Source organism: Trachypithecus francoisi, unplaced genomic scaffold (assembly GCF_009764315.1).
Source record: "Trachypithecus francoisi isolate TF-2019V2 unplaced genomic scaffold, Tfra_2.0 Lachesis_group15, whole genome shotgun sequence".
Lineage (NCBI taxonomy): Eukaryota > Metazoa > Chordata > Mammalia > Primates > Cercopithecidae > Trachypithecus > Trachypithecus francoisi.
In genome coordinates, this window is record NW_022681460.1 from 3,849,888 (window position 1) to 3,875,682 (window position 25,795).

The 25,795-nt window shown below is 47.6% G+C and overlaps 1 protein-coding gene and 1 long non-coding RNA gene across 6 annotated transcripts in view; one reads left to right on the forward strand and one right to left on the reverse strand.

Annotated features, from left to right (window-relative positions):
- RPS6KA2 (ribosomal protein S6 kinase A2) overlaps positions 1–25,795 on the forward strand; it is a 358,054-nt gene that overhangs the window by 141,620 nt on the left and 190,639 nt on the right. The window contains exon 1 of one of the 5 annotated variants that reach the window (XM_033234243.1): positions 5,927–6,282. The exons of 3 other annotated variants lie outside the window; for them this stretch is intronic. In XM_033234243.1, coding sequence (XP_033090134.1) covers positions 6,184–6,282 — 99 coding nt within the window. In that variant the 5' untranslated portion in view covers positions 5,927–6,183. Of the gene's footprint in view, positions 1–5,926; positions 6,283–25,795 lie in introns of those variants that run through there. One more of the 5 variants, XM_033234242.1, reaches the window with a different exon arrangement.
- LOC117096890 lies at positions 2,204–5,524 on the reverse strand. The gene is made up of 2 exons (XR_004442703.1): positions 4,782–5,524; positions 2,204–4,280 (listed from the first exon to the last, which is right to left on the reverse strand). It is a non-coding gene; the product is annotated as an uncharacterized LOC117096890 (long non-coding RNA).

A 25,795-nucleotide genomic window follows, 5' to 3' on the forward strand; every position in this document is an offset into this window, starting at 1 on the left:
TAGAGGTCAGGAATTCCAGACCAGTCGTACATGACAAAACTCCATCTCTACTAAAAATACAAAAATTAGCTGGGCAAGGTGGCTCATGCCTGTAGTCCCAGCTACTCAAGAATCACAGGACGAGGAGGTTGCAGTGAGGCGAGATCACACCACTGCACTCCAGCCTGGGGGACAGAGTGAGAGTCTGCCTCAAAAAACATTTGCAAATGAAATTCCCTTTTTAGAGTTATGTGTTATTTTCTCATCTCACATAATTTACACGTGTCTTTGTTTTTCCATGTTTGTGGTCATGTTGGAATAAAACCTGACAGTTTTGCAAATCGTGGATTTACAGGGAACCATCTGAGTGAACTGTGTAAAGGCTCAGCGATTGCGATTGCGATTTCGAGGTGGTAAAATGGAGGGGATGGGGAAGTGGGAGGAGTCACTCAGAGGTGGTGCCTGTGGACGCGAGGACTTATCCTGGAAATGTCCGGCCCCAATTCCTTCCCCTCAGCCCGTGGGTCTCCAGCAAATTCTGCTCCCAGCGTTACTGCCCACCTCGGCCTCTTGCTCTCCATCACTGTGGCCACTGCGGTTTGCTCTTCATGAGGACACTGTCCTGCCCCACAAGACTGTCACAGGGGCACCTCCCTGATCTGCTTCCTCTGCTGTGCACCCTGCTGCCGGAACTTTCTCAAATACAAGTGTGTCCCTGTTATCCTCAGCTTCATGCTTCAGTGGCCCCTTTGTTAAGCTGAGAACAAACGTCATTGCCTCCACCTGACCCCACACCCTGAGTCCATGCTCTGGCCACACAGTGTCACTCACCCCAGGGCCTTTGCACAAAATGATCTTTCTTTCTGCTCTCATCCCCACTTGCCTGATTTGAAAAACTGTCCTTACGTCCCTCTAGTCCTTCCTCGCTCTGCATGGGCCAGCTGCATGTTTGTCTGCCTTAAAGCGTGGCACGTTCCGCTGACTCATAGTATATTTTTGTATCTGATCATTTGTCACCAGCCTGTGATGATCTTGTGAGAGGGCACGGTGCTGAGTACAGAGGAAGACCGTGAAACGCATGATACGCGAATACATTCAAACAAGTAATTCTTCCATCCTAGAATTATAACCGTAATTGTAATTAATCTACAGCACTTTCTACCATAATGTTTTACAAATATTATGACTATTAAATAATCTTGAAGTAACTTTTACAAAAATTTAGATGTAGTAACTAGATTTAAGTCTATGGACTAACCGAGTGAATAATGAGTGCCTTGCTCAGTGTATCAATTAGGATCCTTTGGCTGCAAATAGTAGAAAACTCAGCTCAATGAAAAGATTTGTTATTTTCCACAGAACTAAGCCTCAAAGAGGTTTGGCTGCAGAATTGGTTAATGCAGTAACTCAACAGTGTTATCCAGGATTCAAAATGTTTCCAGTTTTCTGCCGTGCCATGCTTAGCATGACCCCATGGGCCCAGAGCACCCCCGGCTCTGAGCATCCCATCCTTACACACTGGCCAGAGGTAGAAGAAGAAACTCACTCCTTTACTTTGCCCCAGTTTCCTTTCTTGCTCTGTGGACTTAGGCAATCTGCTCTGAGGTTGTTTTTTTGTTTTTGGTGTTTTTGAGATGGGCTCTCACTCTGTTACCCAGGCTGGAGTGCAGTGGCACGATCTCAGCTCACTGCCATCTCTGCCTCCCAGGCTCAAGTGATTCTCCCACTTCACCCTCCGAAGTAGCCGGGACCACAGGCACGCACCACCACATCCAACTGATTTTTGTAGTTTTTAGTAGAGAAAACATGGATTTCGCCATATTGCCCAGGTTGGCCTTGAACTCCTGGGCTCAAGTGATCTGCCCATCTCGGCCTCCCGAAGTGCTGGGATTGCAGGTATGAGCCCCCGCGCCCGGCCCCGAGGTATTTCATGCCCGTGTCGGGTCCACGTTGTCCTCTGGTCTCCCAACACCGCTGTGTGCCTCTGCCGCTACCCGACCCTGTTCCTGAGTTGCGCTGTCGGACTCTGCTCTATCCTCCCTCACTAAGCTCTGGCTGCCAGTATACATTTCCTCTGGGTTAAGTTCCTTCTTGGTCTCCTGGTCTTTGTGTCTCTCTTCTGGCCTTCCTCTGTGTTGTTGCTGTTGATTTCTGTATGTCCTTCCTCATTCATTCTTTTTATTTTCTCCATCTTTGTTGAGGTATAATTGACAAAGAAAAAAAATTTTTTTTTTTGAGATGGAGTTTCGCTCTTGTTGCCCAGGCTGGAGTACAACATGGTATGATCTCCACTGACCGCAACTCCGCCTCCCGGGTTCAAGGGATTCTCCTGCCTTAGCCTCCCAAGTAGCTGGGATTACAGGCATGTGCCACCACGCCCAGCTAATTTTGTATTTTTAGTAGAGATGGGGTTTCTCCATGTTGTCAGGCTGGTCTTGAATTCCTGACCTCAGGTGATCTGCCCGCCTCGGCCTCCCAAAGTGCTGGGATGATAGGCGTGAACTACCCTGTGCAGCCAAAAGTTGCATAATTTAAGGGACACCCTATCATGTTTGCTGTAGGTATACCTTGTGCAAAGATTCCCACAATCAAGCTAATGGACACACCCGTTGCCTCACATAGCTACCCGCAGGCAACACAGATGGGCTTGGAGGATATCATACTAAGTGGAATAAGCCAGACATGGGAAGACGAATGTCCACGATCTCACTTATCTGTGGAGTCTAAAAGCTCCCCACATTGTTTCCATTTATTTTAAAGATATATAAAGTTTCACTTGAAGTGCAATTTAGCATTTTATTGAAAATATATTATGAGAATAAAAGAGAGTTTTAGAAACTTGAAACTTCCAGCAGCCTGTAGGGCTGTTTGGAGACGAACAGACATTTGTGGTACTTGACTAATTGGAAGCTCTTGGATGTCACTCTTAAGACACTCCTGTGGGGTGCCCCGAGAATGTGGCATCTTCCCATATGCAGACAGCACATCAGCCTTACCCACAAAGATACCTGTGTAGCCCGGAAGAGATGGTAAATCTTGTCACAGCCCCCTGACTGTGCCCTGTTACTCCTCAGCCTGGGACTCCCGCCTCCTCTTGTCTGTCCAGGAAACTTATTCCCTCATCTTCTTACCCTCAGGGGTTCAGAGCAAAGACCATCTCCTCCTTGACTTTGCCAATTAGTATTGGCTTCTCATTCATCTCTTACACATTTCTTTCCCTTTACATAAAAATGGCATCAGCTTTGTCTGTTCACTCGCCTTCTCTTCCATAAGACTGTGAACTTCTTGAGATATTGTAATCACTTCGTGTCACAAATGACCACCACAGTGCCAGATGTTAGTAGGTGCTCGATAATCACTTGTGGAATTGCACTGACCACGCATCAGCTAATCTGGTACTCATAGAAGTAGCAGTCACCATGGAATTCAGTCTCAAACTGACTGTGCTTGAGTCAGAGAAAATGTGAGATACTCAGAGGTCTACCAAGCTCTTTATCTGCTCTTCAATCCTTTCCCATTCCATCATCTGGGCAAGAGCCTTTATCAAGTTCACTTTCTTTTCTGGTATTTGGTGAGGATAGTTTGGATTTAGGTTACAATGCGTCTTGATATTATACCTACCCTAGATTTAGTGGTTTTGGAGGATTTCATTACATAGGCACATGAAGTAGTGTTCTGTGATCACCAGAGATTTTTATATACCTGTATTTTAACAGGAGAAAAACAAAGGCAAACATATTTATTGTTGTAGCAATGAATTCCGTGGTTGAAATCTGAACGATTTTTCCCCCAAGTTCAACAGAACAGTTTTGTTGCCTTCAAATTTGGGGAACTCATGAATGTCCCATGAAATATTTCTTTCCAATTTTGTCAGATCACGTCAAAATACTATTGTCGGTACACACAAGCCTTGACTTAGGCCTGCCTCTGGGCTTTTGTCCTGAACAGGATGCCCGCGAGTTGGTATTGCTGGCATTCTGCACCCCTGTCTCTGGCCAGTATTACTGGCTCCCCTTCCGAGGGAAGCATGGTTGGGTTGGCCCTCCCTCATCCCCGGAGTCTGTGTCCACTTGGAGGTCCATCTACCGCTTCCCATGCTCAGTACAGTATCTTTGTGTTTGCCTAGAGCCAGGATGCCTAAGGGTCCCAGCAGGGATACAGGGCACTCAGAGGCTACCCTCCCAGCAGAACCTTAAAAGAAGCGGAAAAGCAGTTTTCATGGGTACTTAATTGGCGCACCGTCTTGAAAAGCAGCAAAAAGGGGTGTTTGGTGTTCGGTGTCCTTGTGGGGTCCTGCACTTCTGTTTTTAAAGAAAAATAGTTATTATAAATCCTTTAATACATAATATGAAAATCAATTGCACTATTTAAATTCACAAAGCACTCCCATATCCGTGATCTTGCATAAGCCTCTTGCTATCCAGTAAGGGAGATAAGGCAGGTTTCACTCATATTTTCCTCTTAGAGATGAGTCGTGGAAACAACGTGCAACGGCACCCAAGTTCACCAAGCAAGGAAGGGGCAGCGCCAGAGTCCTGGTGCTAAACTCCTGGCTTCCACTCCGGAGCAGCACCGCTCAACGCGGGTCTCCAGGAAACCCAGAGAGCCTATCTGACCTCACCTCAGCCTGGATGCAGCATGAGCTTAAAGCTCTTATTTAAGGACATTCTGACCTCTACCCACCTTAGCCAAAATAGCCTATCACAAGTATTAACGTAACATCTGAGTAGTCCAAGGAGCAAAACAACGCGAGGATTTTGCAGTTCGCACTGCAAAAGAGCAAGCAAGACTTGTCAACTCACCACCGCAGTCGTTTCTGGTCTTTGCAGGTGGTGATGATGCTATGTAAATGGGCTCGGTTTCTCCCTGTTTTTAAACACAAACTCAACACGTGCACAAGAGGAAAACAGAGCACACAGGCTGCACCGGGTCGTGAGCCCGCAGATCCCGGCCCTCCTGCAGCCCTTGGTGAGCATTTCTAGGAAAAAAAAAAGAAAAAAAAGTGTTTCCCTTTAAGGCAGATCCTGAGCGGCGCTGCCGCCAGCGGCGGGCCTGAGGGCCTTGCTCTAGACCCAGGTCACCCCGCCCCGGGTATTCCCAGCGCCGGCCCTGATAAGCCATCTGTGTAGACGTTTCCTAGAATGGGGCCGGCTGCGGAGGGCGGATGCATCTTTGTTCTACAGCCGCGGGAGGGAGGCGCCCTGCGGGCTGCCTGAGCCCCCGCCCTCCGGCGTCTTTGTCGGCTCCGGCAGAGGGAAGGCGCCGGTCCCGCGGCGGGCGGTTCTGGGCCGGGCTGCAGGATCCGCTGGCAGGCAGGGGTGCCTCGCTCGCTGTGCCGCTGCGGTTTTGCCTGGGTTTTCTAGAAGCATTTGCTGATCAACAATTAAAGTTTGGTTCAGCAGAAAAAAACATGACGACAAAGTGTGCATAGGGATGTTTTAAGGAAGGAAAACATAATGACGGCCCCAAGCTGGAAGAAAGAGCAGCCGGGCCGAAGTTGCGTGACAGGAACGCCCGCGACTGCGTGGCTCCTGAGCAGCTACACAGCCCGCCGGAGCCGGGAGCTGTCCCGGGTCGGTGCTCATTAGGCATGCGGCAGTCGCGGGCGCTGATTGGCGGGCAATGCTGTGGGCGGGGCCGTGGGTGGACCCGCGTGGGGGCGGGGCTGCACGGAGCTGGTACTCGTAGGAAGGAGTAGAAAGAGGAGGAGGGATGAGCACCTGGAGCCGCAGGGCGACGCTGATGATTGGAGGTATCGGCGGAGGCGGGGCTCTCCTGGGCGGGGCGGTAGGCGCTCATTGGCAGTGTTGGTGGTGGGCGGGAACGGGCGGGGCGGTGAGCGCTGATTGGCGGTAGTGGCGGGGCAGGGCGAAGGAGGAGGAGGTGTGCGTGCCGGGGCACGAAGCGGAGGGCGCTGATTGGCGGTAGTGGCGGTGGGCGTGGTGTAGGCGTGGCGCGTGGCCGGCGCTGGTACTCGCAGGGGAGGCGAAGAAGGAGGCGGAGGGAGCGCCTGGGGCCCCGGCCGCGGTGGCCGGCGCGGCCTGCCCTTTGTGACCGCAGCCCGCGCCACACGCCCCACGCCCATGGCCGTCGCGCCGGGCTCCCCGGCCACGCGCGCCCACCCGCAGACCTGAGCCCCGCGCCTGGAATGCCAGGGATGCGCGTCCCCCGGCCCTGCGGCTGCTCCGGGCTGGGCGCGGGGCGATGGACCTGAGCATGAAGAAGTTCGCCGTGCGCAGGTTCTTCTCCGTGTACCTGCGCAGGAAGTCGCGCTCCAAGAGCTCCAGCCTGAGCCGGCTCGAGGTAATGCGGCCGCCCTCGGGGCGCGCAGGTGCCAGGCGCCAAGCGGGCTGTGGCCGCCAGAGCCCGCCTCGCCACCTCTGGGTGGACCCCGAGACCCGTCAGGGAGTCAAGTTACTGGAAAGCTGGTCCGGTTCCGAAAATCGAACCAAAGGGCTCCCAACGTTATCGCTCGGACTCCGTAGTAATTGGGCGGTCCGTGGGTCCTTGCGGGGGGCCACCTCCACCCCCACTGCATTTCCAGCTCGTTTATCCGCCGCTGGCTGCACGGGGTGTGGGGTGGTCCCCTGTGGGCCACGGGTGACCCGGGTGAGGAGGGACTTTCTCTGCAGCTGGACAGCCGCGTGGCGCGAAGCGCTCCGCAGGGGTCCCTCAGAGTCCCGAGTGGAGAAGCCCCCCAGCTCCGCCCTCTGAGGCGCTGATCAGGTGCTGTCAGCCGTGCCCGGCTGGCAGGTTCCACCTTATCTTGTAGCTCATTCGTGCATTTGAAGTCAGTGTAGAATTCACAGAACGGGGAAGAACGAGCAGCAGCACGATCTACTTAGGCGTCTAAAACGGCGCTCAGGAGTAAAGCGCCTGATGCAATATCCTCACAGCGCCGGGGTTGATACAGATTCGTTCTGAAAACCCAGAGTATTCCCAAAGCCCTGTCCTTTCTACCTGTCCCGCATCTTGGCATCTTAGGGTTTCCTTTTGGACGGTTCTCTTGTGGTGTTTTTTATTTCGACCATCAAATCTTATTCTCTTAATCTCAGTGTCCAAATCACATTGTTGAATCTATAGATGACAAAACAGTGAAACGTGTTTAAGTGAAAAAGAGACATGGTGATGGGGAGACTGAGGCTGGGACCCAAAGATTTTGCCTGACGCTGTCCCGCCTTTGCCTCAAGGCTGGCACCTATGCGGTTTTGGTTGGTTGGTTTCAACTGGAACAATCTCAAATGTTTCGTCTTGGTGTTCTTTGTCCCAGCTGCCATGATATTAGACACAGGCATGGGTTCTGTAACAATTGAGAGACCTCTAAGCAGAGTTCAGGAATAGACATAAAAAGTAGAAGAGAATTACTTGTTTACAAAGTTTCTCTTATGGCATCCCTAAATCAGAATTGAAGTACTAGATAGGATCAGTGTGGCCGCTTCCTAAGGGTAAAACATATCTTTCAAACAAGACTGTTAATCCGGTACTGGAGGAGGGCTTGCTTTAAGTCTAATATTGAGAGAAATTAAGCACACCTTCAGTGAGACAAATCATTTTGCTGGGACACAGGCACTTAAAAAATCTAAAGTTGATAAGATCAGAAACTCAGAATAGTATTTATCTTTATCTGGATACATGTTTTTATTTCCTGTTTCATCACAATGCCAGGTTTATTAGACAACTCCTTGTCTCCTTCCATTTATTGTCTCTGTCAAGAAGAGGCACACGTGTGAGCAAACTCCAGGCATTGTTTATGAAGAGCAGCTAGACACTGGCTGACCAGTGGGAGTTCAGGAATCTGCCTGATTCTGGATACACACACCTCTGGTATTAGGGTTCTGCAAGGAGGGCCGGGCTGCAGAAGTGCCTCCAAAAAGAATACAGTGGGAAACAAGGTAGGGTTGGGAATAGGAAATGAGGTTTTTTTGGTGTACAAATAAAATTTCTAGAAGTCATACATAAACCATCAGCGACATAGGAGGTCAAATGGGCTGAAAATAAATGTAGTCTAACAGCAAGTAGTCAATTAGTGCTTTCTATGTGCCAGATCCGGTAGTAGGTGCTGGAGGTCTCATTAAGTTAGTCATAATGTCCAGTCGCAGTGGCTCATGCCTGTAATCCCAGCCCTTTGGGAACCTGAGGCAGGCAGATCACAAGGTCAGGAGATCGAGACCATTCTGGCCAACATGGTGAAACCCTGTCTCTACTAAAAATACAAAAATTAGCTGGGCATGATGGCGTGTGCCTGTAATTCCAGCTCCTCAGGAGGCTGAGGCAGGAGAATCATTTGAACCAGGGAGTCAGAGGTCGCAGTGAGCCGAGATCGTGCCACTGCACTCCAGCCTGGCCACAGAGCAAGACTCGTCTCAAAAAAAAAAAAAAAAAAAAAGATGATCAGTACTAATACAATGCTCTCCTCTTTACAAATGCATTCCCTGGCTTTCTATTAGTTGATGCTTGTGAAAATTGGGGTAGCGTATGTTACCATCCTCATTCTATTGCTATGGGGATAAAACCGTGAGAGTTTGAGAGTCTTGTTGAAAGCTTTCCAAGGAAGTTCTGCAAGTGTTTATGGAGGACCAGGTCTGGGGCTGGTCTTTTTCTGGGTACTGTGTCCAAAAAGACACAAGACATAGAAGTCCTGGCCTCAGAGCACTTCCGCCCAGTGAGGATTCTCATAAGCAGCTGACTTTGTGTCCCGCCCAGTGAGTTCCTCTTCTGCTCCCTACCCATACTTGAGAAGGCTGCCTGTTGGTTTGTGTGTTCACAGCTGGTTATAGGCCAAGAAGCACTCATCAAAAAATGGACAACTGAGCAGGGGAGGTCTGTCAATGGATTGAGGTTGAGAAATAGGACACAAAGTACTGAACACAGATGTGTATTTCCTCTGTTTGGGTGAATGAGAAAGATAACTCGTTTTATAATAGGAAACATTTTAAAATTATTTCTGTGAAATTTATGTTTTGAAATATACAGAGACTTTGAAAATTTTTGTTATTTGGAATTCAAAGTCTAGTGACATAAATAGGAAATTAACATAGTTACTTTAAGTTGAAAACAGTATTTTCATTTAAAAGGCTTTCAGGGAGAGACTCAGTCCTAATGTTTTCATTCTCGATTTTATTTATTTTCATTTTTAATTTTTTTAATAATGAGAAATTTCTAAAGTTCCTTCTTTTTTCCCTCTCTTTTACATTTATGCTTGGCAAAACTTCTCTGAACATACTTGATTTAAAAATAAATTTTACATCTATAACCCAACATTTGCTAAACCCTAAGTGACAGAGAAGCCAGGTTACTTAATCATATTTGGAAACAGCTTATGAATTACAGATTAAAATGAAATCTAATGAAATATTTTTGTCCTCTATCATCATAGAACCAAGTGAGATGGCCAAGTTGTTGGCTCTGGCAACTATAACTTTGGGGGTTTGTAGAGGAAAACTGGGTATCTTGCATAGAATTCCATGGATGTGCCCCAGAAAGATGTCAGGTCTCCGTGACTACAAGACCCTCACCCCCTAGAGAGCTCTGCTTTCAGGGCATTGGCAGTATTGCCTAAGAACCATGACACATTGCTGGGCAAAGTAACCTGCATCTCATTCAACGGTCCATTTCATAGATGAGGAAAGGAGACACTGGCCCATTTGCTGAGCTGGAGTTACCGTCACCCGGCTGGGACAGGATACCCTCTCAGTGTCTGGCCTATGAGTTGTGCACTTATCTACAAAATATGTTACCCGTGCCAGTTGCCAACTGAGCTAAGGTGGCTTTGAGAGCAAGGAAATGCACCGCCCTCACCGTCCTAACTTAGCAGAACCAATAGATCCATGGAGCTGAAAGGAATCTTCTCCCCACTCAACCTTTCCACATGCCAGTAGAGCCTTAGAAGATGGAATGTGCAACCTCCAAAGCTTAGTTTATATTTCTTCCAAGAGGGAATGTACATTTTAAACTAATTAAAAGTGATATTAACCCAAGATAAGACTTCCACCAATTTGCTAAAGGTATCAATATACAAAGTCGTTTCATTTAGGGGGCAGTTATTCATTTGGAGTTACCAAAGCCAGAGGGTTCTCTTTGGTGACCTATTATTTGAGCTATTTCAGCTGTAACTGGCGTTTCTCCTGAAAGACAATGGGGAGTGAATGAGGAAGACAAAATGCGAGGCTTTACCTGGGATATTGCTAGTGATGAACTGCTGAATGGAAGGAGAATTTCGTTTTATTTATCTATTTGCTCAATTGTTCATACACTCAAAAGATTGAAGCACATACTGTGTGCATTGTGCTAAGCAACTGGGAAATAAAAATAGGATCCCTGCCCTCAGTGAGCTTGATGTCTAGCAATAGAAGCAAACAAGTCAAAAGAAGCTTGCTATTAGGGTGTAAGTGCTGTGAAATTATTGGCAGCTTTGGATTTAAATGGCCTGATTAGATCAGTTGTCAACTTTTCTATTTCTGGTGGTCACAGATCATCAGATTTTATCTATGTGTACATATAAAGACGTTTTAATTGCTCGTTCCTTTTAAGGAAACCATGGTATCCTAATAAAGGAAGTGTGAAGGGACTCTTAGCAAGCATCAGGAACAATATTGACTCCAGTCATGGATAAAAAGAAAGTTTCCTGGAAAGTTTACCACTAAGGCTTATTCTTGGTGCTTGATAGGTGAGCTCTTCTTCTAGATCTTGGGTGGTTTCCAAGAAAATCATTTCTAATTAAGATAATTTTCAGGTACTCCCAATAAATGCTCCCCCCAAAATTATGTTCATCCTAATTTTATTGGATTTTCTGACAGCCAAAAAAAACCCACAATAAATAGTCCATATTAGTGAATACTGAATTTGTTCATCTTTTTGCTCATTTATATACTTTATTTTAAAGACATTAGGCTTAATTCCTTATTTGTGGTCACAATTTCTATGATATGCCTCATGCTTGGAATTTCATTACATACTTTATTTCTTTCCATTCAAGAAAAGTCCCCAAAGTATTGTTGGTTTTTTAAGCTATGTGAAAAGACAACTAACCGAAGTGAGATTTTGCCCCTTTTGCTTTGCCTGTCCTTTTCCGTGAGCCCCTGTGCTGACTGTCTGACCACACCCAGCACAGCCAAGACTGTTCAGACTATTTTTCATGTGTTCAGAAGAATGAAGTGGAAGCACACTAAATAACAAAGGAACATATGTTCATATCCTCTGACTTGCCATTTACCTGAGATTTCGTTCTGTTTCTCGCATGTGGGGTGAATAGTTTCTCAGAAGTAGCAATTTAATAGTGGGTGGGAGAAGCACGAACTCTCAGAGGCAGCTTCCAGGGCTACTGGCCATGAAGGGAAAGGGGAGGAAAGAGGCTTAGGGGCTGTAGCTTCAGGATGAAGGCAATGTTCAGGTCGACCCGAGATGTTTGCAGCCTTGGGGACCTTCAGGAAGCTGCCAAGAGAGTGCTCCTTTGATATGGGGGACCAGGATGAGTTTATTTTGTATGAGGTGGAGTTGGTAACCAGTAATTTAGCCAGAAAGACTCTACCTTTTTTGCTCCAAGGATCTGTGCTTGTTAAAGAAGCAGAGCTGGTCTAAGACTAGCAGCGTTCTCTAGAATGCTCTGCTTTTATTTCTGATTACACTGAATTACGTTGTGTTGCATTTTCTCAGCATTTTATGTTTGCTGATATATTTTCACTAGTAAGAGCTATTACATTGAATTCAAATAAGTAAAAATTATCAACAAATAGGCTGTTAAGCTACAGTGTGATTTAATCAAGCAAATAGATCAGACACAAATATATTCCATATGAAATACTGTTAATCACATCTGACTTGCAGCTGCGTGAGAAGCCTTGTCTGCTGACTGCTTAGCTAGGGGAAAATAATGGTGCAGCTCTAAGGAAGTCAGAGGCACCTACGCATCAGGACGTGGAGGACAAATGTGCTGTAACCACACACCTAGGATTTATTACCAAGCAGGCGGGAAGCAGTGTTTCCAACCAGCCAAGATGTGTACCTGTTGTTATTTGCATATGTTATGCGGTCATTTGCATATGTTGTGCAGTCATTTGCATGCATCCCTGGAGATCAGTGAGAGGCTGTTCCCAAGAATGCCCTACCTGATTCCATTCGGCGAATGCTCCCTGGCCAGTCTTCCTCCATGAGGCTTGGTGTGCAAAGCTCCCCAGGTTGCGTGATTTGCCCTTGCTTTGCCCTGTGGAGGTAGAATTCTGCAGGCATGGAGCAGGTGGTGTCCCTGTTTCCCTCCCACCCCTGCTCGGTGCCAGTCTCCTGCCGTGGGAAGTGCCTGACCTTGCCGGCTGCCCCTTCTCGCAGCCACCTCACGCTGCCCTCGTGTTCTTTGTCTCCCTTGCCAAACCACTGCATCCTTTTGAGCACCCGTCTCCCCAGCTACAAAATAGGGGTAACCCTGTAATAAGGGTTATCTTCAAGGTTTTAAATGCTTCAGCAGTGAAGTATGCCTTGTCAGGACAGTTTGTGCTTGGCAGCTGTGGTGTTGCGCAAAGCTGACTTTGGTTGGACCATATCTGTAAAGGTTCTTATACTATATTATGGGGGAAAAATGTTTTTTTCTCTCCTGCCAGCCTCCTTCCTCGCCCCTTTGAGTACACACCTGTTTCAAATTAGTATTATCACCATGAAACTAGCTTTTCCTAGGTTATAGCTATGTTAAGTTTACATACAATGATGGTTTAATCTTCGATGCTGTCATTTTACACGTAATTCGTGGTAATAGCCCCTCTTGGAAAACAGACTTGTTTTCCACTTTGTTTCTGGTGTCAGGCCACAAGGAATGACTGAGTGGGGACTGTTGGGAGAAGGGAGAAGGCACTGGTAGAAATTATCTAGCCTTTTAGAGAAAAGAATTGTTTCTTCTTTCAGTTATTCTGTCTTCTATATGAAATTAGCAAGATTGGCCGGGCGCGGTGGCTCATGCCTGTAATCCCAGCACTCTGGGAGGCCGAGGCAGGCGGATCACAAGGTCAGGAGATCAAGACCATCCTGGCTAACACGGTGAAACCCCGTCTCTACTGAAAATACAAAAAAATTAGGCGTGGTGGCAGGCGCCTCTAGTCCCAGCTACTCGGGAGGCTGAGGCAGGAGAATCACTTGAACCCGGGAAGCAGAGGTTGCAGTGAGCCAAGATAGCGCCACTGCACTCCAGCCTGGGCAACAGAGAGCAAGACTCCATCTCAAAAAAAAAAAAAAAAAAAAAAAATTAGCAAGATTTTAAAAAAATGAATCAAAGATTAGTACTTAGGTATTGGCCAGTGTATTTCCTCCTGTTGCCAAAGAAAAGAAAGGCTTGAATGAGATTGACAAATAAGAAAAACAGGCCTCATACCTGTGGAATGATTCGTATGCTGTAGTTTCACAATCTGAATTTTCAGATGGACAGTAGCCAGAATGCAAGCCTGAGGCCTGCTGTGGAAAGCAGTCTCTGCGCTCGAAGCGCACTGTCACATTCTTTGCACCAAGACATCTTGGTCACACATCCTGCCGAGGGCCTGTGGGCTTGCAGCTTTTACTCATTAAACTGTGAGACCAAATTTATAAGAGGAGGGGTGGGGAGATTTTACTTTGAATGACTTTATTTTGGAATGGTTATGGTAGAAATGCTCTAGCGACTACTTAAGAAGCTCACACAAGTCCCTATTTTAATGCTCTCAGCCCAGGATAATTGCAACTAGTTCTCTAGAACTAAGGTCGGATATCGTATTAGCTTCCAAATAGTTTTACATCCAAAATATCATGTGGACAATTTATCTAAGGGTGAAAAACCAAGGAAGCCTCTTGTTCTGAACTGTGGGTAAAACACAAGAGGAACAGAGAAGATGGCTTTGAGAGGCCTCTGTGTGAGAAAAGCTGGGAGCTGGGCAAGGCCGGGAGGAGGCAGGAAGCCCAAGGGGCTCTGCAGGCCCTCCATGAGCCCCAAGACTCCCAGGCCACATGGCTATCAGCTCCTGCAGGCACCTGGGGCTCTGGGCTCCCTGTCACAGGGTCAAGCCCCGGAGAGACTGCTGCCTTCTACACTGTGCTTGCGAAGGTGCTACGGGAAACCCTCTTACCTGTAACTTGCTAAAGCAACTCTGTGGATTGGTTGACTTTGAACATAACGAAGGAAAGAAACACAGACAAACAAAACAATTTTTAAAAGAGCATTTATTTTTAGAACGCCTTTGACTTCTTGAATTCTTCTTGGTTTCTCATCACTTCAGGGACTTAACAGACAGACTGCGGGAATCAAAGGGGTGACTATAGCTGACTGCCTTCATTCCAGAGAACCCAAGACACGGCGTGAGGTTGGGTCTGTCTCTTATTTCTAGATCTTAACAAAGAAAACGCATGGATTATAATGCGTGTCTCAGTCAAGTCCTTGTAGAGTACAACCCAACAGAGAAGTGAAAAAGCTTTCAATCTGATGGCATCGATTGGAGCCCATACACACAGGGCTCGTGTGCGAATCTGATGGCATCGATCAGAGCCCACACGCACAAGGCTGGTGCGCGAATCTGATGGCATCGATTGGAGCCCGTACACACAGGGCTCGTGTGCACAGCATCCAGTGTGTCCCTCAGGATTGTAAGCGTCTAGACCTCTGTCCTGATGTCTTCTTGAGCGTGTCGCACTGCAGTGTCAAGGCTCATGACAGCAGAACTCCAAAAACTGATATAGGGAAGGGAGCGTGACCTGCTAAAATGAGGTGGCCACAGTCACTCTGTGTGCATGAGGGAGAAGAAGAGATGTGCGTCTGAGACACCCGCCCTAGCCTCCCAGAGCTTGGATGTAACAGGTGCTGGGCATTTGCCCTAATTGCCGTGGGAGTTACAGAGTAGTGCCTGTGTTTTCATTTTACGGTCTCCACCTCCCACTCAGCCAGAGTGAGCTAGACATGGAGACTTTCATCGCCTGTGAGCCTGATCTTCTAGTGATGGTCACTCTTTTCCTTGGTCTCACCCTTGCCCATGCTGACCTCCCTCCGGGTCACCTCTCTACCCCAGGGATCTTCCCTTCCCTGAACTGTCTGCCCCTCGGTCCATTCTCAGGCCCCACCCACACCCCTTCCACACCCAGGTCTCCTGCTTTGCATGGCTCTGAGCTCCTCCGGGGCTTGGATTCAGGGCTGTCTCTTTGGGAGACTCTGGCCCAGGCACACTTGGATCCAGACAGGATTCGGGAAGAGAAGTTTCTGTCCGTATGTGACTGTGGGTGTAGCGGAGCTCACTGCATCTGAGTCCTAACCTAGAGGCTGTGGTTCATGTTCAGATCACAGAAGAGAGGAATGTGTTGCGCAGGAAGCACATTGAAGATTTCTTCCTCGTGATGTGGCTTGGTCACCCACGGTGGTAACATTCTGGAGTTTTAAGCTTGGTCACCCATAGTGGTAACATTCTGGAGTTTTAAGAAGTGTCCTGAATCACACATCCTCCTGCATGGCCAGGCTTCGAGTCTGCAGGCTTCGTTCTCTCAGCCATCTGGGACAGAGCACACTGGTTCTCCCCAGTGGTGTCATCAGCCTGGACCCCACAATACTTCTTTACTGTGTGTGAATTTACAGAAAACCTCAGGCTGGTGTGTGGTCTGTGTGCTAAAAATGCTGGTGGAGCTTGTGCAGAAGGAAGGTGCTGCAGGCTGGTCTCCACGTTTGCTTGGCAGCCACGGACAGCTGTGGCTGTTGTGGGACTGTTGCCGCCGAGCCATGTGTGGCCATTCTCTGTGTAATGCGCAACTTCTGGGTTAATATGTGCAAAGTCCTTGGAGGTCATTTAGGACATTTTATCTTAGGTATTAGCCATGGACTGCCTATTCACTACATGCCTAAAAATTATCAGTAGGACTTGGGAAGAGGGTTAAAATGAAGACAAAAAGGGGTGCCTACCTGAAACCAATGGAGGAGGAGGTCACTAAAACCATCGTGTAAGTCAAATTACTCAGAGGCCAAGAGAGAACCACATAGCAGCATGAGGTGAGCTGGCATTGGGTATTTTATAGGCTAACTACTGTTTGGCCTTGAAAAATTTTCTATAGAAAAAATGTCTAATCTAGGCTCACAATATTGCTGATATAGTGTTTATCTTACAATAAAATTTTTGGGAAAAATCCCCGAACCACTTTGATTACTTAAAAAATTTTAAAAGCAACAAAATATCTTAAAAGATTGAGAAACTATCAACATTTTAAAAAATGCACAGGTTTCCACATGTATTAATGCTGGTAATTTTTAAGAAATAGAAAAACAGGAAAAGTCAATAAGGATGTTTGTTTTAAAAGCTGTTGCTTCTAGAATAGGTTTTATTCTAGGAAGATGGCCTTCATGACATTGCTGATAGAGATTTCTAGTGAGATTTAAAGTCTTTGACTCCTGATGCAGAGTTTCTGTGATGAATGACTTCCCTCTGCGTTTTCCACCCTGTGACTGCCTTCGGCCCACGATGGAGCGGGCGCCCAGCACCTTCTCTCAGGCAGAGCTGGACTTCTGTCAAGGGCTGTCCTGTACCCGGACCCATGAACCTTCTGGGCTCAGTTCTTTCTCCCACACGCATTTGTTCCTCTTCCTCTTGGGTGTTAGGGGCCGTGGCGTACCTTAGACTAGGATTGTCAGACACCTGCTGTCAGGGGCTTCGGTGGCTCTGGGCTAGGTCAGCACTGTGGCTCCTGCCAGGCACCACCCCCCCACAATGGGTACCACAGTGGGCTCACCGCCCCTGTGTGAGTCCAGGTCTCTAGGGCAGAAATCCTGCCACACCCACATGTGACCATCAGAACCTTCTCCCCACCTGGCCTGACACCCGCATGCAGCTCAGAGCTGTGGGTCTGGGCTCTGGCCTGGCCAGGGGAGGATGGATGGGAAGGATGGACCTGCAGCTGAGAGCCTTTGGAGCCGTTTTCTGGAATCGGGGCCGGGGGTTCTGCATGTTCACCTTCCTCTCTCGAGCCTGGCCATCCCTAGGCTGTAGAAGGTATGCCATACACCTGCTGGAGCTGTCTGCAACTGCACCGTCATGTATGTGAACACGTGTTGCTGGACAGGAGTGACTTGGTTGACATGGCCTCCGGCAGGCATGAGCGCTGGTGCTGGTGAGCAGGGTGGGTCTCATTAGTAGTAGTAGTGATTTCTCCTGCAGTCGGTGAGGGGAGCCGTTGCCTGTGATCCAAGTGTCAGGGTGGGGGCTTTGGAGGTAGCCCCTGGTGCTGGTGAGCAGGGTGGGTCTCATTAGTAGTAGTGGTGATTTCTCCTGCAGTCGGTGAGGGGAGCCGTTGCCTGTGATCCAAGTGTCAGGGTGGGGGCTTTGGAGGTAGCCCCCATGTTGCGAATTCTGGGTCTGCTACGTGGCACTCATATGACTTTGGCAAGGTCACCAATGGGACCTTCTTGAGGCTCAGTTTTCTTCTCTGTAAAATTAGTATCACATCTGCCTTATAGGGTCTGACCTGGAATAAATGAAACTCCAGAGAGCTGGGGGACTGTCAGGCGGCACGGCAGGTCAGCTGGGGTATGGTCCAACTGCCACCTTCTCCCCACTGAGGCTGTGTCCCTGTGTCCCACACACAGTGGGTGGCAGGGTACCGCAAGGGACACGATAGAGGCCTAGCGCAGGGACCGCTGTTACAGGGGTTGGGCGTCTAAAAAGCATTGTCATTTAAGCTGAATTACATTGAATGCGAATGACTGCATTGAGGCCTGTGTGTGCAGGGAGAAGTCTCCCAAATGCAGCAGATCACAAAGGGCAAAGAGCGGGCGGGAGTCCTGCGCTGAGTGGGCAAGTCCTCAATGGTGTCTAGACCCCACAGGCAGCACAGGGGACACAGTGCCCATCCTGGGGGGTGTGCTCTCCCTCTCTGATGTTCAAGACTCCCCTTGGAGCACTTTGGTGGGTCTCAGGGATGGTCTGGGACAGGACAGAGCGGGGATAGGGAGAGAGGTCCCCGAGACCGTCGGTATCTAATCCCAGCACTTGCACCCAGCCCTTGCTTTTGCTGTCTCCTGCCTGGTACGAGTGGAGCGAGCACATGGTGTGTGGGTGCCGTCTGCCTGTGCGCCACGGGTTTGTGTTTCAAGCGGGAAAGGCCAAGCATCTCGGGGGCCCCGGTCAGTCAGCAGATCCTTCCAATGTGACTGGGCAGCTCAGCCTGGCCTTCGTCCGCTGCTTCCCTTCATTTAAAAAAAAAAAAAAAAAAAAAAAAGGCATCCCCTCTGATGTCTTCAATAATCTTCAGAAATGCTTTTCTTACTCCTCCCTTTATTCTACATCTTCTTCCTCCACGTTTCCTTTTTACTTTTGAGACCTATGACCAGAATGCTCTGCACAGGGAGTCCACGGTGGCTGGAAGACCAGCCTGGGAGTGCGAGACACGATGTTCTTTCTGGTGTGTGGTGCGGGAGTCGCATGGCTCAGCCCCCAGTGGAACATCTATGCTTGTTTCCCAGTCAGATGAGTCAGCCGAGAGGGAATGTTAATTATTAGAACTGAACTTCTGAAAAAAGGTGCTAATGAACAATGCGGCCACATCCTGCTGGGATTTCAATGGCAGGAAATAAAGTAGAACTAGTCGGGGCCTGGACCACAGGGCTTCATCCGCTGAGCCCCACACCCAGCCCCCACGCAGGTGCTCAGGTGTGGGCCCCTGGTGTCCTTGGTGGGTGTGGAAGGCTGGATAATGGCTCCTTGAGAAAGCCACAGCCTACATCTGGAACCTGGAGCTGTTCCCATATGTGGCAAAATGGGCTTTGTAGATGCGATCAAGTTAAGGACCTGGAGGTGGGGTGATGTTCCTGGATAATCTGGGGGTTCCTAAATGTAATCACAAGAGTCGTTGTGAGAGGAGGCAGAGGAGGTCTGATTGCAGAAGCGAGAAGGGGTGTGACAAGGGAGGCAGAGGTTGCAGGGGTGGAGGAAGGGATCAGGAGTAAGGAACACAGGCGGCCCCCAGGGTTGGACATGGAGTCATCAGAGGGACTGGCCTTGCCAACAGCAGCAAAATGGATCCCAGACTTCTGACCTCCAGAACTGGGAGGGAAAATCCTGTGTTTCAAACCACTTAATTTGTGGAATTTGTCACAGCAGCAAGACAAAGCGAATATTCTGGTCAGTTCAGCTTTGAGGAAGATGGCACGTTGTGGAAGAGGCAGCAGACATGACGCAGGCAGGGCTGTGGCCTCAGTGTGGGAGGGACACGGGCAGGGGCCAGGGCAGGGTAGGGCCTGGTCACAGAAGGTGAACACCTGCACTCGGGGCCTGGGCAGGAAGTGGGCCGAGCAGCACAGCTGTGTCCCAGTGTCTGTCCTTCTGGGCATGGGGGCTCTAGGTGTTACAACAGAGGGCTCGAGGTATTCAGTAGACATCCACTTGGCATTCCAGGGCCTGATGTTCAGCCTCCGACAGGCGTAGGAAGCTGGGCTGTATCTATATCTGTCTACAAATCAAGTCTACATAGAAAAATTTACGGATCTGAAACACACAAATCGTATGGCATGGCAGGGAGCCATTAGTGGCAGAGGAGGACAGTGTTTGAGAGGGCAGTCCGGGGACACATCTCCACAGGGCTGAATGAAAGAGATGATTGGCCCCTAGGGGGTGTGGAGCAGAGTTTCTGGGAGAGATGTGGCTCAGGCCTGGTTCCTGAGCTGACTGGCCTTTGGCCTCATCAGGCACCTGCCAGAAGTCAGTGTCCCTGGAAAGTGGGGCAGGATGGGGTGGGTGTGAGAGCCCAAAGCTCTTGGGCCCTTGGGGAGGAATCTATGTCCTAAAGGCCATGGAAAGTCTGACTGTGTCCTGAAGGTCATGGAAAGTCTGACTGTGTCCTGAAGGTCATGGAAAGTCTGACTGTGTCCTGAAGGCCATGGAAAGTCTGACTGTGTCCTGAAGGCCATGGAAAGTCTGACTGTGTCCTGAAGGCCGTGGAAAGTCTGACTGTGTCCTGAAGGCCGTGGAAAGTCTGACTGTGTCCTGAAGGCCGTGGAAAGTCTGACTGTGTCCTGAAGGCCGTGGAAAGTCTGACTGTGTCCTGAAGGCCGTGGAAAGTCTGACTGTGTCCTGAAGGTCGTGGAAAGTCTGACTGTGTCCTGAAGGTCATGGAAAGCCCTAATGTTTCACACAAGGGAGTGATGGGATCGGATCTCGATTTAAAAGGATCCTGGCCGGGCGCGGTGGCTCAAGTCTGTAATCCCAGCACTTTGGGAGGCCGAGACAGGCGGATCACGAGGTCAGGAGATCGAGACCATCCTGGCTAACACGGTGAAACCTCGTCTCTACTAAAAAATACAAAAAACTAGCTGGGCAAGGTGGCGGGTGCCTGTAGTCCCAGCTACTTGGGAGGCTGAGGCAGGAGAATGGCGTGAACCCGGGAGGCGGAGCTTGCAGTGAGCTGAGATCCGGCCACTGCACTCCAGCCCGGGCGACAGAGCGAGACTCCGTCTCAAAAAATTAAAATTAAAATTAAAAAAAAGCCATAAAAGGATCCTTTGGGTGATGCATGCAATTAGATTGCAGGGTGGCAGAGAAGAAGCTGAGCTAGCAAGCTCTCGGAGCTGCCATCTGACACCAGGGTGGACAGGCCTTGCCGGTGGCCTGGACCCAGTATACATGAAAGAAAAATCAAAGATGACTCCTAGATCTTTAGCCTGAGCTGCCTTTTAGAAAGAGGTGTGACCCTGAGGCAGGACGAGTAGCTCAGGGTGTGGATTAGTGAGGCAGGTCAGAGCTCTCCTCTGTACAGGATCAACCTGAGACTCCTTCAGTGATGTATGTTGCAAATTTCAGCAGTAGACAAAATGGTTTTGAAAAAGCTCTTTGTTTCTTGTTATCCTGCAATCTGTTTGCTTCACTGAGGTCTTAATACCTTTCAGCAGCACTGCTCCTAGCCCTTGCACCCCAGCTGCCAGAATGGTGGCGACAGGCTGTGCTACAAATCAGCCGGTCTGTTAAATGCAGTGCTGGAAGCATTCCTGTCAAACTGCAAATGCCACTGAAAGTGAAGGATTCCAGGTAAACGCAGACATGTTTCAGGACTGGAATTTTTTCTGATCACTAAATCAGACTTCCCCCTCAACTTAGAAAATTCGGACATGTGCTTTTAACTAAGGACTTGAAATACAGGGAAAGGCCCTGAAAAGTCCGTCCAAATGGATAGCACCGTGTCCTCCGGGTCAGCTCTCTCTGGGAGGTCCGGGAAGCACTGCTCAGGCATCTGTCTTTTAAACAGTAATTAAAGGGCGGGAGGAGAGAGGAGAGAAGAGACAGGAAGAAGAAAGGCAAGAGAAGGGGAAGGGTGGAAAATGAGTCAAGAAACAGGTGGGATGTAGTGCGCAGAGCCAGAAGGAGGAGGACAGGTGGGCAAGGGCACGGAGAGAGAGAGGCTGATGTGGAGTGAATTTGCAGTGGCCACTTGGGAAAACATATCCAAATGTAGGAGGAGATGAGCTTCCCAACTGGAAAGTCCTGTTACCTTACCTCAGCATTTTTCTACCTAAGCATGGGTAGCAACAGCCGCCCGGACAGCCTGATAAATGGAGCACAGCCCGTGGACTCTGCAAAGCAGTGTCTGACCTCAGTCAGATGAGCAGGATTAGTGGAGTCAGTCGGGCAGCAAGGCCCCAGCTCAGAGCTCATCATTTCTGCTCTCCTTGCCCTGGTCTGTTGTGGAGGGAGAGAGGAAGAGTGCCTGGTTGCAAAATCCCATGAGGGGAGCCAGGGGTCTGCAGAAGCCACCATGTGTTACAGCTTTGCCAGGTGACCCTTGCATGCCATGTTTCTCCTAAGGAAAAGCTACACATTTAGAGTTTCACTCATGCACCAGCTGCAGGGAGGATAAACGTCTCTGAGCAGACCACTGAGACACCAGAAAGGACAAGTCCCATTCTCTTTTCTTCCGTCACACCTGCCCACATTACACACCTTGTCAAGGGGAGAATGTGGCGAGACTCCTCTGAGCTTCCCACAAAGAGTCTCTTCCAGGCTCTTCCTAGGTCCCCCCAGAAGGTCAGTGAGTTCCCTGGCCCTCACACTCGGACTGCGGCCTTGGTGTTGGATGACGGAGGAGAAATGAGAGGAGAAAGAACAAACAGGCATGGGGAAGGGGTATTGGAGAACGGTTGTATGCCCAGTTCATTCACAGTATTTCTTCTGTGCAATGAGAGGATGAGGCAGTTGGAGAAAGCCAAGCCTACCTTGTTTTTAGAGAACCTTTTTGTCTTTAAGTGTGTCTCACCCCTGGGAGATCTGCATCCTGAGTGTGTGTACTACCCATGGCACTTTCCTGGTCACAGGGATGAGCTCAGGGTTGAGAATGTGGCCCAAGATGGTCAAATAGGATGTAACTTGAGATCCCTGCCCAGTGGCTGTGGAGAAACATGGAAACATGGAGTCCTGATTTGCAGTTTTACAGCCATCTGTGACCATAGGTCACCCAGCTTAAGGATGGTGCCAACACACGAGAGGAAGGAGCTGGGAAATCCACAGTGAAATGAGATTGGAGCCCTCATCAGCCTGTGCTTGAAGTCCATATTACCTTGAGATATTTCAGTTATATGATCCAAGCAATTAAGTTTATTGTTTAAGCCAGTTCGATTTGGATTTTCTCTGACATGAATAAAGGCATTGTGATACACATATTTTATCTCTCATTCACTCTGTACAAGAAGCTCACCTGAGGGTAAGTATATTATACCCTTTGCCTAGATGAGGAAATGGAATCCAGTGTTGAAAAGCTCCTCTGACCAGGAGCACGATAGGTCATGTTGGATGATGGTGGAGTGTGTGAGTGAGACACAACAGCTTCTCAGCAGCTACAGGCTAGTGATACTTTCTGAGCAGAGGGCCTTGAATCTGGTCATTATTTATGTTACTGTTTCATTAGAATAAATGGACACATCAGTTGTATTTAGCAGCTTTGGACTTGTTGAAATTCTGCTAAATGGCTGTATGTGAAAAATATGGGCGTGTCTTAATAGAATGTCTATTTGGAAAATATAATAATACTTTTAAATTTGTTTCAAAACATAGTAGAAATGCTTTTTCAGTTTTACCAGTCTATTTGAGATAGTAAACTGGGATAAGTAGGATTAAATTTATTTCATTCCTTGAAAAAAAAAAGATATGTATTATCTGTCTGCAATCATTCTTTTTATTCTTTCAGGGTGTTTAGTAGGTTTAAGGATACTTTTGTTCTTTTTCTTTGTGCTTCTTGTTCTCGTAATACTCTCCCAGGCTAAAATCCAGAATATGCAGATAGTAATTTAAAGAAGTGAGGATTCAAAACAGAAAGACAGAAATAAGTACTGATTTTGGGAAAGGTATATTATTTATTACATGTGGCTTTCCAGTTTTAAAAACTATTCTAACTCTCTATAAGAAAAGTAATAAATATATGCATATATTCATTGGTAGGATGAATTTTATGAAAACGAAACATTATTTCTTTACTGCTACTTTCCATATGATTTTATGGTCAAATATTTGGCAGCACTGCCTTTTAACTGCAGTGATTATGTTTTGATAAGTTACTAGAAGGAATTTATTATTAATATAGGAAACAATGGAGAAGATAAAAGACTCCTGAGGGGCCCTGTGTGAAAGTAGCGTTTTTGGAGGCCTCCATGGTCCTTGGCAGAAACACATTTTATGCTAAATGCATATTTAAGTGTTTGGCCTCGTGAAATGTGGCACCCAGTTGCATGGGTTTTATCTGTATTAACCATCCTGACTTCTTTCCTTTGAATTGTGTCCTTGATTTTTCCTACAGCCGATGGGCAGCTAGTTCCCTCAGAATTCAGAAATTCACATCAATTTCCTGCCCGGCTTCCTGCCGCCATGGCCTGTGTTGGTGGGATTATCTTCTTATTCACGGGAAAGGAGCGGAAGGCCATTTGCATTTACTTTCAGTGATATTGCCAGGCTGCTCAGGAGTGAAAAGAATAATTTACGACTTGCTATTTATACGTTTATCAAATGATGTGCCTCACGTTGTAGTTGATGCCACGCGTGCTTATATAACCGTTTCAGAATATCTTTCTCTTGTGCTATTTCCCATGAAGCACTGCTGTTTCTAGCAAGCTATTTGGTCGTAAAAGATCTCGTGTTGAACTAAATAGCAAGAGATATAATGAGGAGATAGGAGTACAGAAACAAATCAAGATGAGAAAATGAGTAGGAATGATTAGAAAAATATGTAAAAGAGAACAAGAATAAGTAGTCTGAAGCTAATGCATTTTTTAAATTTTCAAATAAGTGTAGGAAGGTGTTTTCCAATTGCCTGAGTATTCCAGTTTGTAAATTTCCCATTTTCGAATAATTACAGATTTATAAAATATACCTGACACTAAAACTTTTCTAAATAAAATTAAACTTTTGAGCCAGGCACGGTGGCTCACGCCTGTAAGCTCAGCCCTTTGGGAAGCCGAGGCAGGCAGATCAGCTGAGGTCAGGAGTTTGAGACCAGCCTGACCAATATGGTGAAGCCCCGTCTCTACTAAAAATACAAAAATTATCCAGGCGTGGTGGCGTGCACCTGTAATCCCAGCTACTCAGGAGGCTGAGGCAGGAGAATTGCTCGCACCTCGGAGGCGGAGGTTGCGGCGAGCCAAGATTGCACTCCAGCCTGGGCAACAAGAGCAAAACTCTATCTCAAAAAAAAATGAAACTTTTGATAATTCAATATATCAATGTCTCAGTGCTCCCAAGTCATTGATACAAGTACGAAACATTTCAGTGCACCACGGTAGCTATAACAGTATTAATCATAGAAAAATAATGAGAATCATCTCATCTCACCCCAGACAGCCCAACAGAGCTTTCTGTAATAACCGTGAAAGCAGATCTAAATCAAGGTTCTGCCATTTATCTCACACCCAGAACCCAGGTTTTTAAACATCTTATACAGAAAGAGACACTCTTTAGGGGCGTCTGCTTCATCTCTGTAGTACCCCACACTCCACTGAACTCAGGGGTCCTCTTGAACCCCAGTTTGAAAACCAGAAGTCTAAATTCTGTGCAGACATTTATTCAGCAGGAGGAACTGAGTCACAACCTCCTTATTTGGCTCTCCCTGTATTTCCATCCCTTAATCCTAGAGTGGAGTAAACAGAACCCCTTGCTGTCTCTCAGGCCTGACAGTTTTCCAAACCGCAGTGGAGATGGGGTTGAACTGGGGCCGAGCCGATGACATACTCCGGAAAGTGCCCTTCAGAGTAAATCCCTAGTCTTAAATTGTTTATTCATTGTTTTCTTTCATAGATATTCTACATGAAAAAGATAGCCTTAGCTTGCTGGTGGTTTGGATTTGTGAATAAACATGACTTTGGGCCTAAATATATATCAACTTCAGAAAAAACAGAACAAACATCTAAAGAATATCTCACCATCCACGATGGGCCAATACTGGAGCCCTAAAAAAGTTGAGAAAGTCTTTCTTTGAAGCAGAATAGAAATAGAAAACTTGTGAGGGACGATTCTGTAAGCTTCATAGGAAAAAAGCCATGAGGCACTTTAACTAAATGTTGCCTGCATCTGAGTGGTGCCCAGGGACAAATGCTTTAGTATGCCTTTAGGCTTAAACAATAATCAAAGTGTTATGTTTTCCCTGAGACTCCAAACTTACTCCTGATTTTATCTCCCTCCCAGAGATAAACAACCCTGAATTCATTAACCAGAAGTTCTTAAATGGGAATTTTTTTTTTCATGTGTCAATGGATTGTTGAGTCAGGTTAGATGTAAGAATTTTGAGTCAAGCATTTTTAATTTTTGTAGCACCAAATTGGATTGAATTCACATGGATATAGAGATATTGGTTACCACCATACAAATAAGGTTAT